The 12,617-nt window shown below is 56.4% G+C and overlaps 1 protein-coding gene across 16 annotated transcripts in view; it reads left to right on the plus strand.

The window, feature by feature from the left end:
* GRAMD1A (GRAM domain containing 1A) overlaps positions 1–12,324 on the plus strand; it is a 32,220-nt gene extending 19,896 nt beyond the window's left edge. For 12 of the 16 annotated variants that reach the window (XM_077982155.1, XM_077982162.1, XM_015123542.3 and 9 more), the window contains 10 exons: positions 2–200; positions 1,646–1,789; positions 4,929–5,047; positions 5,129–5,271; positions 7,081–7,184; positions 7,270–7,443; positions 7,529–7,616; positions 8,824–8,931; positions 9,015–9,135; positions 11,904–12,324. In XM_077982155.1, the coding sequence (XP_077838281.1) occupies positions 2–200; positions 1,646–1,789; positions 4,929–5,047; positions 5,129–5,271; positions 7,081–7,184; positions 7,270–7,443; positions 7,529–7,616; positions 8,824–8,931; positions 9,015–9,135; positions 11,904–11,996 (1,293 nt within the window). In that variant the 3' untranslated portion in view covers positions 11,997–12,324. Of the gene's footprint in view, position 1; positions 234–1,615; positions 1,790–4,928; positions 5,048–5,128; positions 5,279–7,080; positions 7,185–7,269; positions 7,444–7,528; positions 7,617–8,480; positions 8,493–8,823; positions 8,932–9,014; positions 9,136–11,903 lie in introns of all 16 variants that reach the window. The other 4 variants (XM_015123540.3, XR_013410486.1, XM_077982156.1 and 1 more) reach the window with 4 other exon arrangements.
* Positions 12,325–12,617: the final 293 nt, after the last annotated feature.

The raw sequence follows: 12,617 nt of genomic DNA on the forward strand, positions 1-12,617 counted from the left end.
GGCAGAGGAGGACAAGGAGGAGCAGGTAGACAGCCAGCCAGATGCCTCCTCCAGCCAGACAGTGACCCCGGTGGCTGAACCCCCGAGCACAGAGCCCACCCAGCCTGACGGGCCCACCACCCTGGGCCCCTTGGATCTGCTGCCCAGCGAGGAGCTGTTGACAGACACGAGTAACTCCTCTTCGTCCACTGGGGAGGAAGGTGAGGCAGGCGGGCCCGATTCATTTGCCTCCCGTACTTGCAAGCCTCTCTTAGTCTTAAGCAAGAGGGGATGGATTAGCTGGCGGCACTGAGAATCCAGGGGCAGGCGGATGGCGTTCAGGCACTGTTGCTAGAAATCTCTGTCTTCACCCTGCTTTGAAGGCAGCATGGCAGGGTGAACATGAGCACAGACTGAAGGCAGCTTGCCAGGATTCAGATCCTGGTCACACCACTTCCTGACCATGTCACATGGGCAAATTGTGTAACTTCTCTGAGCTTTGCTTTCCTCCTCTGAAAACGGGGCTAACAATGGTAATACTCACTTCATAGGGTTGTTGTTAAGAGACTATAAATGAGGCTGGGTGCGATGGCTCACACCTGTAATCCCAGCACTTTGGGAGGCCAAGGTGGGAAGGTTGCTTGAGGCCAGGAGTTGGAGAACAGCCTGGGCAGCAAAGCAAGACCCCATTCTGTACAAAAAAGAAAAAAAACGAAAAAGCTAGTTGTGGTGGTGCACACCTATAGTCTCAGCTACTTGGCAGACCAAGGCAAGAGGATCCCTTGAGGCCAAGAGTTTGAGACAAGCCTGGGCAACATAGTGAGACCCCTGTCTTTACAAAAAATTAAAAAATTAGCCAGGCATGGTATCATGCACCCTGTGTAGTCTCAGCTACTGGGGAGGCTGAGGCAGGAGGATCACTGGAGCCCAGGAGTTGGAGGCTGCAGTGAGCTATGATTGCACCACTGTACTCCAGCCTGGGCGATAGAGTGAGACCCTGTCTCTAAAACAAACAAAGGGGGAGAGAATTAAGTGATTTCATACATCTAAAGCACTTGTGCCAGTTAGTAAGTGTTGACTATTAGTATTTCTATTATCATTATTATATTCATTTTCTCTCTCCACTACTAAGAGTAGAGGTAGCCTCTACTCTTGTGTCTTATGGGGCAGAGATGGCCTCAGCCCTGCCCCAGTCCAGCCCAGTGAGAGAGAGCAGCCTATTTCTCCCAGTGTCTACAGCGAACACCCTAGGGTTGGCTCTGATTGGGCCAACTTGAGAGCATGCCTGCCCCTGAACTGATTACTGTGGTTGATCAGCTAGACCTGGGCCACCGACTCACCCCTGAACCAATTGCTGTGCTCCTAGGCTGATGCTCCCAGGAGTGCGTGCTCTCCCGTAATGAATCCCTGTGAGTTAAGTCTCAGGGCCTAGGTGTGTTCTCCACCCAGAACCAAGCACAGTGGCTCTGACTGTCTGGACCTGGAGCACATGCCAACCCTCAGCCCATCCCTGAGTCACAGGAGGGCTCTGGGTCAGTGTCCTGCTCTGGTCCAGGAGGTTGGGTCTGCCCATGCGCCCTACAAAGCCTGGGAGTGGGGAGGCATGGCCCGCGGAGGGAGGGTAGAGTGGAGGCAGTCGTCATCCCCAGCTCTCCTCTGTCTCTAGCGGACCTGGCTGCCCTGCTTCCCGACCTCTCCGGCCGCCTCCTCATTAACTCCGTCTTCCATGTGGGCGCTGAGCGGCTCCAGCAGATGCTCTTCTCGGACTCGCCCTTCCTCCAGGGCTTCCTACAGCAGTGCAAGTTCACAGGTCAGCGGGTGCATGAAGGAGAGGCCGAGGTTACCCAGGTGCAGGGGAGGGGTGAGAAAGGGTAGCCCAGGACAGGGGAAGCCAGTGCGGCTGGGTGGGGTGCTGAAAAGCAACGTTTCTGAGACCAGAAGCAGTTCTGCCTCTTACTAGCTGGGTAGGCTTGGGAGGGGTTCTGAGACTCTGTGCCTCAGTTTCTCCTTCTGAATAATGGGGGTATGATAATAGTACCTGGCTTATTGGTTATCATGAGATCTAAGTGAGTTCATACTAGAAAAGTGCCTGGAGTAATACCATATAGTAAGCGTTTAATAAATACAAGTTAAGAGGCTGAGGCAGGGCTGGGCGCAGTGGCTCACACCTGTAATCCCAGCACTTTGGGAGGCTGAGGCAGGTGGATCACCTGAAGTCAGGAGTTCGAGACCAGCCTGGCCAACATGGCGAAACCCCGTCTCTACTAAAAATACAAAAAAATTAGCTGGGCATAGTGGCGGGCACCTGTAATCCCAGCTACTCAGGAGGCTGAGGCAGGAGAATCGCTTGAACCTGGGAGGCAGAGGTTGCAGTGAGCTGAGATCGTGCTGTTGCACTCCAGCCTGGGGGACAGAGCGAGACTCTGTCTCAAAAAGAAAAAAAAAAGAAAAGCAGGAGTGGGGCCAAGGCGGGAAGGTCATGTTAGCTCAGAAGCTGGAGACCAGCCTGGGTGACATAATGGGACTAAGTCTTTACAAAAATAAAAAAAAAATTAGCTGAGCATGGTGCTGCACACCTGTAATCCCAGCTACTTTGGAGGCTCAGGCAGGACAATTGCTTGAACCCAGGAGGTGGAAGTTGCAGTGAGCTGAGATCATGCCACTGCACTCCAGAGGCCTCCCCGAAGCCAAGCAGATGCCGGCATCACGCTTCCTGTACAGCCTGTGGAACTGTGAACCCATTAACCTCTTTTCTTTTTTTTTTTTTTTTTTTTTTTGAGATAGAGTCTCGCTCTGTCGCCCAGGCTGGAGTGCAGTGGCCGGATCTCAGCTCACTGCAAGCTCCGCCTCCCAGGTTCACGCCATTCTCCTGCTTCAGCCTCCCGAGTAGCTGGGACTACAGGCGCCCGCCACCTTGCCCGGCTAGTTTTTTGTATTTTTTAGTAGAGACAGGGTTTCACTGTGTTAGCCAGGATGGTCTCGATCTCCTGACCTCGTGATCCACCCGTCTCGGCCTCCCAAAGTGCTGGGATTGCAGGCTTGAGCCACCGAGCCTCAGGTATATATAGTAATGTAAAAACAGCCTAATACAGAGCTCCTCAGCCTGACATGCCAGCCCCTTTAGGACATAAGCATAGTTTTGGGGGCCTTGTAGCCCCACAACACGAGGCACAGTCGTCCTGACTCGGCAAGAGATACTACATGTCTCATCAATACAGAAAAAGAAACAAAGAGAAACTCCCATCTTACGTGCTCCTCCCCTGCTTGAATCTCTTTGGTAGCCTCCTAGGTTCCTTGACTGGTCCCATGTCAACCCTTCCAGCCTCACCCAGTGCTGTGGCTGCCCCTTTCCATACCTGGCTGCTCCGTCCTAGCCTCAGGGGACTTCTCCCAATGTCGGCCTCCAGCCTCAGGGCCTTTACTGATACCACACCGTTCTCCCGGGCTCCTCCGCCCCCACCCCCTTCCTTCCTCAGTTCCTTCTTCAGGCCTTGGTTTTGATTTCACATCCTCCTGGCAGCCTTCCCTGACCTTCCTCAGATCCCATATACCCCCAGATACTCAGCCTCTGCCCTTAACTCACACCACGCCGGTAGTGTGTGGTCTTTATTTTTAGATGTTTCCTGTTGTTCTCAAAAGATTCTGGGTGCTAAGGACAGGAGTTCATCTATCCTGGTCTCCCACTGGCCTCCAAGCTCTGCATAGGCCTGACAGAGTGGACATTAAGTGTGTGATCATTAACATGTATTTATGTATTTATTTTTGAGTCGGGGTCTTGCTGTCACCCCAGCTGGAATGCAGTGGCACAATCTTAGGTCACTGTAGCCTCTGCCTCCGGGGTTCAAGTGATTCTCCTGCCTCAGCCTCCTGAGTAGCTGGGATTATAGGCGCCCACCACCACGCCTGGCTAATTTTTGTATTTTTAGTAGAGACGGGGTTTCACCATGTTGGCCAGGCTGGTTTCGAACTCTTGACCTCAAGTGATCCTCCTGCCTCGGCCTCCCAAATTTCCCAAAGTGCTGGGATTACAGGCATGAGCCACCATACCCAGCTGTCTCAGGGAGCTTTTGATCATGGTGGAAGGCAAAGGGGGAGCAAGTGAGAGAGAGTGGAGGGGTGGTGCCACACACTTAAATGACCAGATCTCGGAAGAACTCACTATCATGAAGACAGCAGCAAACCATGAGGGATCCACCCTCATGATCCAAACACCTCTCACCAGGCCCCACCTCCAGCACGGGGGATTACAATTCAGCATGAGATTTGGGTGGCGACAAATAGCCAAACTGTACCAAACTCAGACTCTGTTCTAGGGATACTGGGGAGCCATGGAGTGTTCTAGGCAGAGAAGGGATAGAGTCAGGCTTGGCTTTAACAAGATGCCCCTGGACCAGATGAGGAGACTGAGGCCAGACACTCAAGGGAAGGCTGGGAGGGGCACTGGGCAGGCAAAGATGGGCTGACCCAGGAGTGACGCTTGGGAGGTTTGGTGAACCCACAGTGTAGGTAACAAACTAGGGGTCTGACTAGGGGGTGTCCACGGCAAGGCCTGGTGCTCCAGTGGGAGCCTGGAGGACCCTGGACCACCCCCGAGTGGGGGCCTGAGAGATGCAGCAGGTTTGGGGAGATGCTGAGGCCGTGTGGAGCTCAGTGGGTTCGAGGGGTCCAAGGACCTTCCAGGAGAAGGTGTTCAAAAGATTGCAGGTCCAACGCTCAGGGCAGAAGCCAGGATGGGTGCAGAGGGGGAAACTGAGGCTGCAGCAGTGGATGGGATGGCCCTACCCCAACAGCTAAGGTTTTAGGCTCCTGGAAGGAAGGTGGGGACACAGAGGAGGGGTGTGGATTGGGACAAGTCCTCAGAGAGAGACCTCCCAGAAGGCTGAGTCTCCTGCGGCCTGTGGGCAAAGGACTGGGGTGTGGCCTCCTCATGCTGCTCCTCCCTCCCCTAGACGTGACCCTGAGCCCCTGGAGCGGGGACAGCAAGTGCCACCAGCGCCGGGTGCTGACGTACACCATCCCCATCAGCAACCCACTGGGCCCCAAGAGCGCCTCTGTGGTGGAGACACAGGTGGGCCAGGCGGGGCAGCCGGGCAGGTGGGGCAGCTGGGTGGGTGGGGTGGCCCTGACTGCGCCAGCTCTGTCCCTGCAGACGCTGTTCCGGCGCGGCCCCCAGGCCGGCGGGTGTGTGGTGGACTCCGAGGTGCTGACGCAGGGCATCCCCTACCAGGACTACTTCTACACTGCCCACCGCTATTGCATCCTGGGTGTGGCTCGGAACAAGGCGCGGCTCCGGTGCGTGGTGACTGGGCCCCTCCACCCGATGCCCTGGTGGCCCCAGGGCCTCCTGTCCACTTCTCAAGTCAACAGCAGAGCGTTGGTTCCCACCCTGGTGGAGGAACAGAAGCGTGGGGTTCCTGAGGACCCTGCGCTCCGAATAGTGGAGGGTAGAGAAAGAGTGGCCCAGGGATGGCTCCTCCCATCTGCAGAGGGTGTTTGAGCCTCAAGACTCTGAGGATACAGCAAAGCCAGGCAGTATCACTTCTCTCAGGGAGCTCATAGTCTAGTAGGGAATTGGACAATAGAGAAATAATTAGGAAAATCTGCAGAGCATTCACTGGCAGTTAGGCCTATGGAGAAAAACAAGGAAAACACAGCAGGCTGAAGAAGCAGGGCATGGAGGCTTTTACACCCGATACGCTGGTCAGGGAAGGGCCCGCTGGGAAAGAAATTTTTCACCAAGAACTTGAAGGAGCTGAGAGCAACTCATTTGGGACAGCAGGTGCAAAGGCCCTGAGGCAGGGGTGGGGGCAGTGACTGGAGTGGAGTAAGATTGGGTGAGAAGGAGCTGAGATTAAAGCGGTGAACCAGGGCCCAGCGCAGTGGCTCACACCTGTAATCCCAGGACTTTGGGAGGCCGAGGCAGGTGGATCACTTGAGGTCAGGAGTTTTAGACCAGCCTGGCCAACATGGTGAAACCCCATCTCTACTAAAAATACAAAATTAGTCCGGGGTGGTGGCGCATGTCTGTAATCTCTACTCTTTGGGAGGCTGAGGCACAAGAATCATTTGAACCTAGGAGGCGGAGGTTGCAGTGAGCCGAGATCGGGCCACTGCACTTCAGCCTGGGTGACAGAGTGAAACTCTGTCTCAAACAAACAAACAAACAAAAAAACAAATAAAAAGATTGGCCAGACATGGTGGAGATTTCAGTGAGCCGTGATCATGCCGTTGCACTTCAGCCTGGGCGACAGAGCAAGACCCTGTCTCAAAAAAAAAAAAAAAAAAAGGTGAACCAGATGTGGCTCGTGGTGAATACTTTACTTTTACCTGGAGGGAAGGGCAACCAGGCCAGGGCTCTGAGCCAGGAGGGGCTGACCTGACTCAGGTGGTCCCAGGCTCCTTCTGGCTGCCTCTGTTCTGCTGGGAATAGACTGCAAGGACAGGGACAGGAGCAGGGAGGAGGAGGCTGCTGGCGTCACCCAGGCTGGAGGGGACGGAGGCTGAATCAGGGTGGGGAAATGGAGGGGGAAGAGTTAGATTCCGGAGAGATTTTGTAGGTTTAGCTGACAGGATTTGCAGAGAGATTGGATGTGGGAGTGAGGGAAAGAGAGCTCAAGGAATACCCCGAGGCGTTTGGCCCGAGCCACTACAACCACAGAGCTGCCGTTGACCCAGATGGGGATGGCAGGGAGGAATGGGTTTGGGGAACGACCAGGAGGTCAATGTGGGACTGAGCTGTCTGTGTGGAGCTGAGCCCGTGTGGAGTTGGGGTGCAGCAGCTGGATGGAAGAGGTTCAGGGGCAAGGTCTGGCTAAGACGTCGGTCAGTGGGTGGACAGGGCTCAGGCCACCAGGAGCCTTGCCCATGTACTGGGCATGGGTGGAGAAGGACCGAAGGCTGAGTTGGCTGGCATTCGGGCTGAGCGGGGTGGTGTATGGGGTATCCAGGGAAGCCACGGAGGGTAGGGAACCCATCTGTTTTGTCTGTGAGTGACAAGGGGCCCTCTCTGAATTAGGGGAAGGAAAGAACTCAACTTGGGGGATGGAACAGCCAGGGCTGGAGTCAGACCCTGACCTCCTTCCCCTGATCTCCCAACCCCAGAGTGTCCTCTGAGATCCGCTACCGAAAGCAGCCATGGAGCCTGGTGAAGTCGCTCATTGAGAAGAACTCGTGGAGCGGCATTGAAGACTATTTCCACCATCTGGGTAGGGACAGAAGGCTGGCCGGGGCACGGGTTGGGGGGTGGCCTGGCCAGGGATGGGCATCCAGAGCCCCCTCTCTTCTACGCAGAGCGAGAGCTCACCAAGGCCGAGAAGCTGTCTCTGGAGGAAGGCGGGAAGGATGCCCGGAGCTTGCTATCTGGCCTGCGGCGGCGGAAGCGGCCCCTGAGCTGGCGGGCTCACGGGGACGGGCCCCAGCACCCAGATCCTGACCCCTGTGCCCGGGCTGGCATGCACACCTCGGGTGCGTTCCGTTGGGGCCGGGTCGGGGTGGGCGGAGGACTGGGGGCCTGGACCAGGCCCTCTGACTCCAAGCTGCTCTCCTGCAGGCTCCCTCAGCTCCCGCTTCTCCGAACCGTCTGTGGACCAGGGCCCCGGGGCAGGCATCCCCAATGCCCTGGTTCTCATCAGCATCGTGTGAGTAAGAGACAGGAGCAGTGGCCACACAGGCCTGAACCTGCCTCCTGGCTGTGTGACCTTGGGCAAGTGCATGGCCTCTCTGGGCTCTCTGCTTAAGTGGGAGCGTGGATTTGCTCACAGCAAGGATTAGATGAGGCAATGTTTGGGATGTGTCGGTTTGTCATGGAGAAGCCTTCCCTGCTAGAAGAGCAGAGCCCGGGGGAGCTATGGGAGATCAGAGGGGCCTGACCTCACCCAAGGATCAAGGGGGGCTCTCTGGAGGAGCAGGCACACAAAGATTCTGGAATTCGGTGCACAGGGAGAGGTGTGCCTAACCAGTGAGGTCATTTATGCACGTTGCATTCTCTGTGCCCACCCCTAAGCTGGGCGATGCTGAGGACACAGCAGTGACCTTGAGGAAAAGATAGACCTGACACCAGACCAGAGTGGTCTGGGCCGGGATGGAGGATGCATGGGCAGAGGGATCAGGGCCAGGAGTGGGAAAGCCCTGGGAGGCCAGCAGCAGCTTCCTCCCAGGCCACAGCGGGCAGTCAGGATGGGCGTCCTGAGAGAGTGGAGACCGTCTAGGCTGAGAAGGGCTTGGGCAGGGAGAATCCACACGCCTGCCCAGAAGCCTGCAGGAGTTGGCGGGCAGGATGCTGGGAGGAAACAGAAGCTGGATCCTGGGGTTGAGCAGACCCTGGGAGGTGAGGGTCAGCCCGGCTACGTGCTCAGCCTCTGAACCTCAGCTCTCAGCTCTCATCCAGTGAGGGGGTATGGTGCGCTCAGCCCAGAGCTGCCCAGGGCGAGGAGGGCTGGGGGTATCGGGGGCAGGCCGGGCGGTGCTCATCTCTCTGTCTCCCCTCACTGCTGCTGCTGCAGGATCTGTGTGAGGTAGGGTCCTGAGTCCTCCCCCTGCCCTCCCCTCCCTGCACCTCCCCTCCCTGCAACCCCTGTTGCAGCCTCTTCTCCCCACCCCACGCCCCCCGGCTCCCCCAGGGAGGCGACCTGGCATGGCAATCAAGGGTATGGGCATCAGACAGGCCTGGATTTGAACCCTGACCTTCCTGCTATGGACTGTGCAACCCTGGCATGTCTCACCCTCTCTGAGCCTCATTCTCCTCCTCTGCAATGGGGAATAGAGGTGTCCCTACAAGGTGTAGCTATATGGGGAGGTTCAGAGCATCAGACCCCAGGAATCCTGACCTCTGACCCCTGTCCCCAGCCTTATCATCCTCATCGCCCTCAACGTCCTGCTTTTCTACCGCCTCTGGTCCTTGGAAAGGACAGCCCACACCTTTGAGTCCTGGCACAGCCTGGCCCTGGCCAAGGGGTGAGTGGGTAGCCTGGGGAAATGGGGGGGCTTGGGCACACTGCGGGAGGCCAAGGCCCTGCTCAGGCCCGGCATCCCCACAGCAAGTTCCCCCAGACGGCCACAGAGTGGGCCGAGATCCTGGCGCTACAGAAGCAATTCCACAGCGTGGAGGTGCACAAGTGGAGGCAGATCCTGCGGGCCTCCGTGGAGCTCCTGGATGAGGTAGGAGGCGCCACTCGGGCAGGGCCCGGGGCTACGGAGCTGTAGGGTCCTGTGTTGAAACCCCACCATGCGGCAGGCACCTCCCTTCTCCGGGTCTCAGTGTCCTCCTCTGTAAAATGAGGAAGCCACTCAGAGTCCCCACCCCACAGCATTGCAGGGGAAAGCACGGAAGTGTGAATGGAAGAAAGAATTGATTGGCTCACATCCTGGAGAAAAGTCCAGAGGCATCTCACGTTAGGCACGGCTGGGTTTGGTCACTCAATGGCAGTAAGAGTCAGTCTCGTGCTCATTCTGCCCTGTGCCCATCTCCAGGGTTGGCTTCATTGGAGGCCACACTTTTCCCCCCACCGGGGACCACGGCGCTTACTCTCATTGCCTGCTGGGGTCTCAGGCCCACCCCTGACCCATCACAGCAGCCAGGGCAGGCCAGGTGTGGTCCCTCTACCCCCTACCCCCCTCTGGGGTAGCTAAGGGGTCACAGGGTCTGAAGGGGAGAGACTCTTCAAAGGATCTGAGGTCTCATCTCCAAAACAGAGTGGATCCAGACACCCAGACACCCAGTGTAGTTCAGGGACAATGTCTACTCAGACAACCAGGTTCCAATTCCGGTGTGTGACCTCTTGCAAGCAATTTTGCCGTGGTGGCCGTGGCCTCCTCTGTGCACAGGATAATGACTGATGCTACTTCAAAGACTGTTGTGAGGATGAGACAAGTTGACATTGGGAGTGGTGCCAGGCGCACACGAAACACCGGATGTGGGCTGGGTGTCCTGAGTGTGAGCCTAGTGCCAGGGACAAAGCAGATGCCCAATAAATGTGATGTCATCACACAGCAATGCCCTCAGGCCCCAGTAGACTCAGGCCAGCAGTTGCGGTGGGTCAGAGCAAGTGTTGGGCACTGGGGAAGGTGTCGAAATGGGAAGGCGGTTGGGAAACAGAGAGTCTGGCATTGCCTGCATTTCCAAGGCCATCAGAGCTGAAGCTGTGGGTGACGGTGAGAACCTTGTTTCATCAGACCCTTCTATATCAGAAGGCTCATCTTTAGGGGTCTCATTCCCCCCCTGAAATCAAGCTTGGGAGAGGCTCACACTGGGAAGGGTGGGGCAGGACGGGGTTGGGAAAGGATGAAGGCTGAGGCCCCATCACTCAGAGAGGGTGGGCAGGGCCCCCCATCCTGCGTTATTTTATTCTTTTGAGACAGGGTCTCATTCTGTTGCCCAAGCTGGAGTGCAGTGGCACGATCATGGCTTATCGCTGCCTCGAACTCCTGGCTCAAGTGATCCTCCTGCCTCAGTCTCCTGAGTAGCTGGGACTATAGGCACGCACCACCATGCCTGGCCAATTTAAAAATTTTTTGTAGAGACCAGAGTCTCACCATGTTGCCCAGGCTGGTCTCAAACTCCTGGCCTCAGGCAATCCTCCCGCCTCGGCCACCCAAAGTCCTGGGATTGCAGGTGTGATCCACCACACCTGGCCCTGAGTTAAATTTTTATCATTTTCCTCCCTCTCAAACTGCCAAGGGTGCAGAGTTGATGTCACAGATTGGTACTCACAGTAGATGCAGACTGAGCACTTACCTGTGGCTGGGCTATTCCAATTTTTTTTTTTTTTTTTTTTTTTTAGACTGGGTCTCTCTCTCTGTTGCCCAGGCTGGAGTGCAGTGGCATGATCTCGGCTCACTGCAAGCTCCGCCTCCCAGGTTCATGCCATTCTCCTGCCTCAGCCTCCCAAGTAGTTGGGACTACAGGCGCCCGCCACCACACCCAGCTAATTTTTTGTATTTTTTAGTAGAGACGGGGTTTCACCGTGTTAGCCAGGATGGTCTCGATCTCCTGACCTCATGATCTGCTTGCCTCGGCCTCCCAAAGTGCTGGGATTACAGATGTGAGCCACCATGCCCGGCCTGTTCTAAGTTTTAAGCATGACTGCCTTATCCCCACAGCCAGCCTTTGAGGAAGATGCTGTTGTTATCCCAGTTTTTTTGAGACAGAGTCTCAATCTGTCACCCAGGCTGGCGTGCAGTGGCGTGATCTTGCCTCACTGTAACCTCTGCCTCCCAGGTTAAAGCGATTCTCGTGCCTCAGCCTCCCAAGTAGCTGGGATTACAGGCACCCGCCACCACGCCTGGCTAATTTTTGTATTTTTAGTAGAGATAGGGTTTCACCATGTTGGCCAGGCTGGTCTTGAACTCCTGACCTTAAGTGATCCACTGGTCTCGGCCTCCCAAAGTGCTGGGATTATAGGCATGAGCCACTGCACCTGGCCGTTATCCCGGTTTTATACATAGGTAGGCGATGTGAGGCATCCAGAGGTTTGAGGAGCTCAGGAGCTTGCCCGAGGTCACAGAGGGGGTAATGGTGACAGCTAACATGTGCTCAGCACTTAGTGTACACCGGGTTCTCAGTGCTCTTCAGAACCCTGAAATAATCCTATGGAGCAGATGTGTTACAGACCCATATTTCAAATGAGGGGATTTTGACTCAAGGTGGTTACAGGACGTGCCTGAGGTTAACTGAGGTAACGAGATCAGAGCCAGGATTTGAACCCAGGCCATCGGGGTGCCAGGCACACACTAAGCCCCTTCCTCTGCTGCCTCTGAGAATTTAAACTGGGTGCAGCGTGGCTGTGCTCTTTTCACTGAGGGACCCTGGGGTGGGGCAGTATGGCCTCTAGACCATCCTCAGTTTCTCAGTGGCAGGATGGGGGTGGGCGACATCACCCCCCAACCTCCAGCGTTCACCCCCAACCCTGCTCACCTCCTCCCCGCAGATGAAGTTCTCGCTGGAGAAGCTGCACCAAGGCATCACAGTCTCAGATCCTCCCTTCGACACCCAGCCCCGGCCCGAAGACAGCTTTTCCTGAGGTCCCCAGCCACGCAGCTGTTCCCCCACATGGACAGATGGACACACAGAGCCTCGGCGGCCACTGCTGGCACGGTGTGAGCGCCAGGCATCTCCCACCCGCCCCTCCGGACGGCCCGACCTGGGGCTGTGCAGACGTGGGGGCCACGGAACCGAGATGCACTTTAGACCAGGGAGCTGGCCCGGCCTCTGGCAGGCCCCCCACTAACTTATTTTGCCCGGCTGAGGTTGTGGGGGGCGCCTCCTGGGGTGCACGGTTCCCTCAGCTCTGGGTTTAATGTATTATATTTATTTGGGGCTGATGGTGCCCCAATAAAGGGTCAGAAGTGGCTGTGGCTGTGCCTGTGGGGCCCTGGGAGTGGGTGGGAGCCTCCTGTTACACTCAGATCCTGCCGTGGTGGGGAGGGGACCTCTGTCTGTGTTCTGGGGCCATAGTCACTGAAACGATCTGGAATTCCCCCAGCATCTTACACAAGCTTTACATCATCTGAGGTCAACGCAGGAAGTCCGGGGACAGACTCTGGGAGCCAGAGTTCAAATCCTGCTTCCTAGCAGTGGCGTAACTGCAGCAGGTCAACCCCTGGAGCTCCAGTGCCCTTTCCTGTGCAATGGGCAGAATGAC

Source organism: Macaca mulatta, chromosome 19 (assembly GCF_049350105.2).
Source record: "Macaca mulatta isolate MMU2019108-1 chromosome 19, T2T-MMU8v2.0, whole genome shotgun sequence".
In the NCBI taxonomy this organism is placed as follows: domain Eukaryota; kingdom Metazoa; phylum Chordata; class Mammalia; order Primates; family Cercopithecidae; genus Macaca; species Macaca mulatta.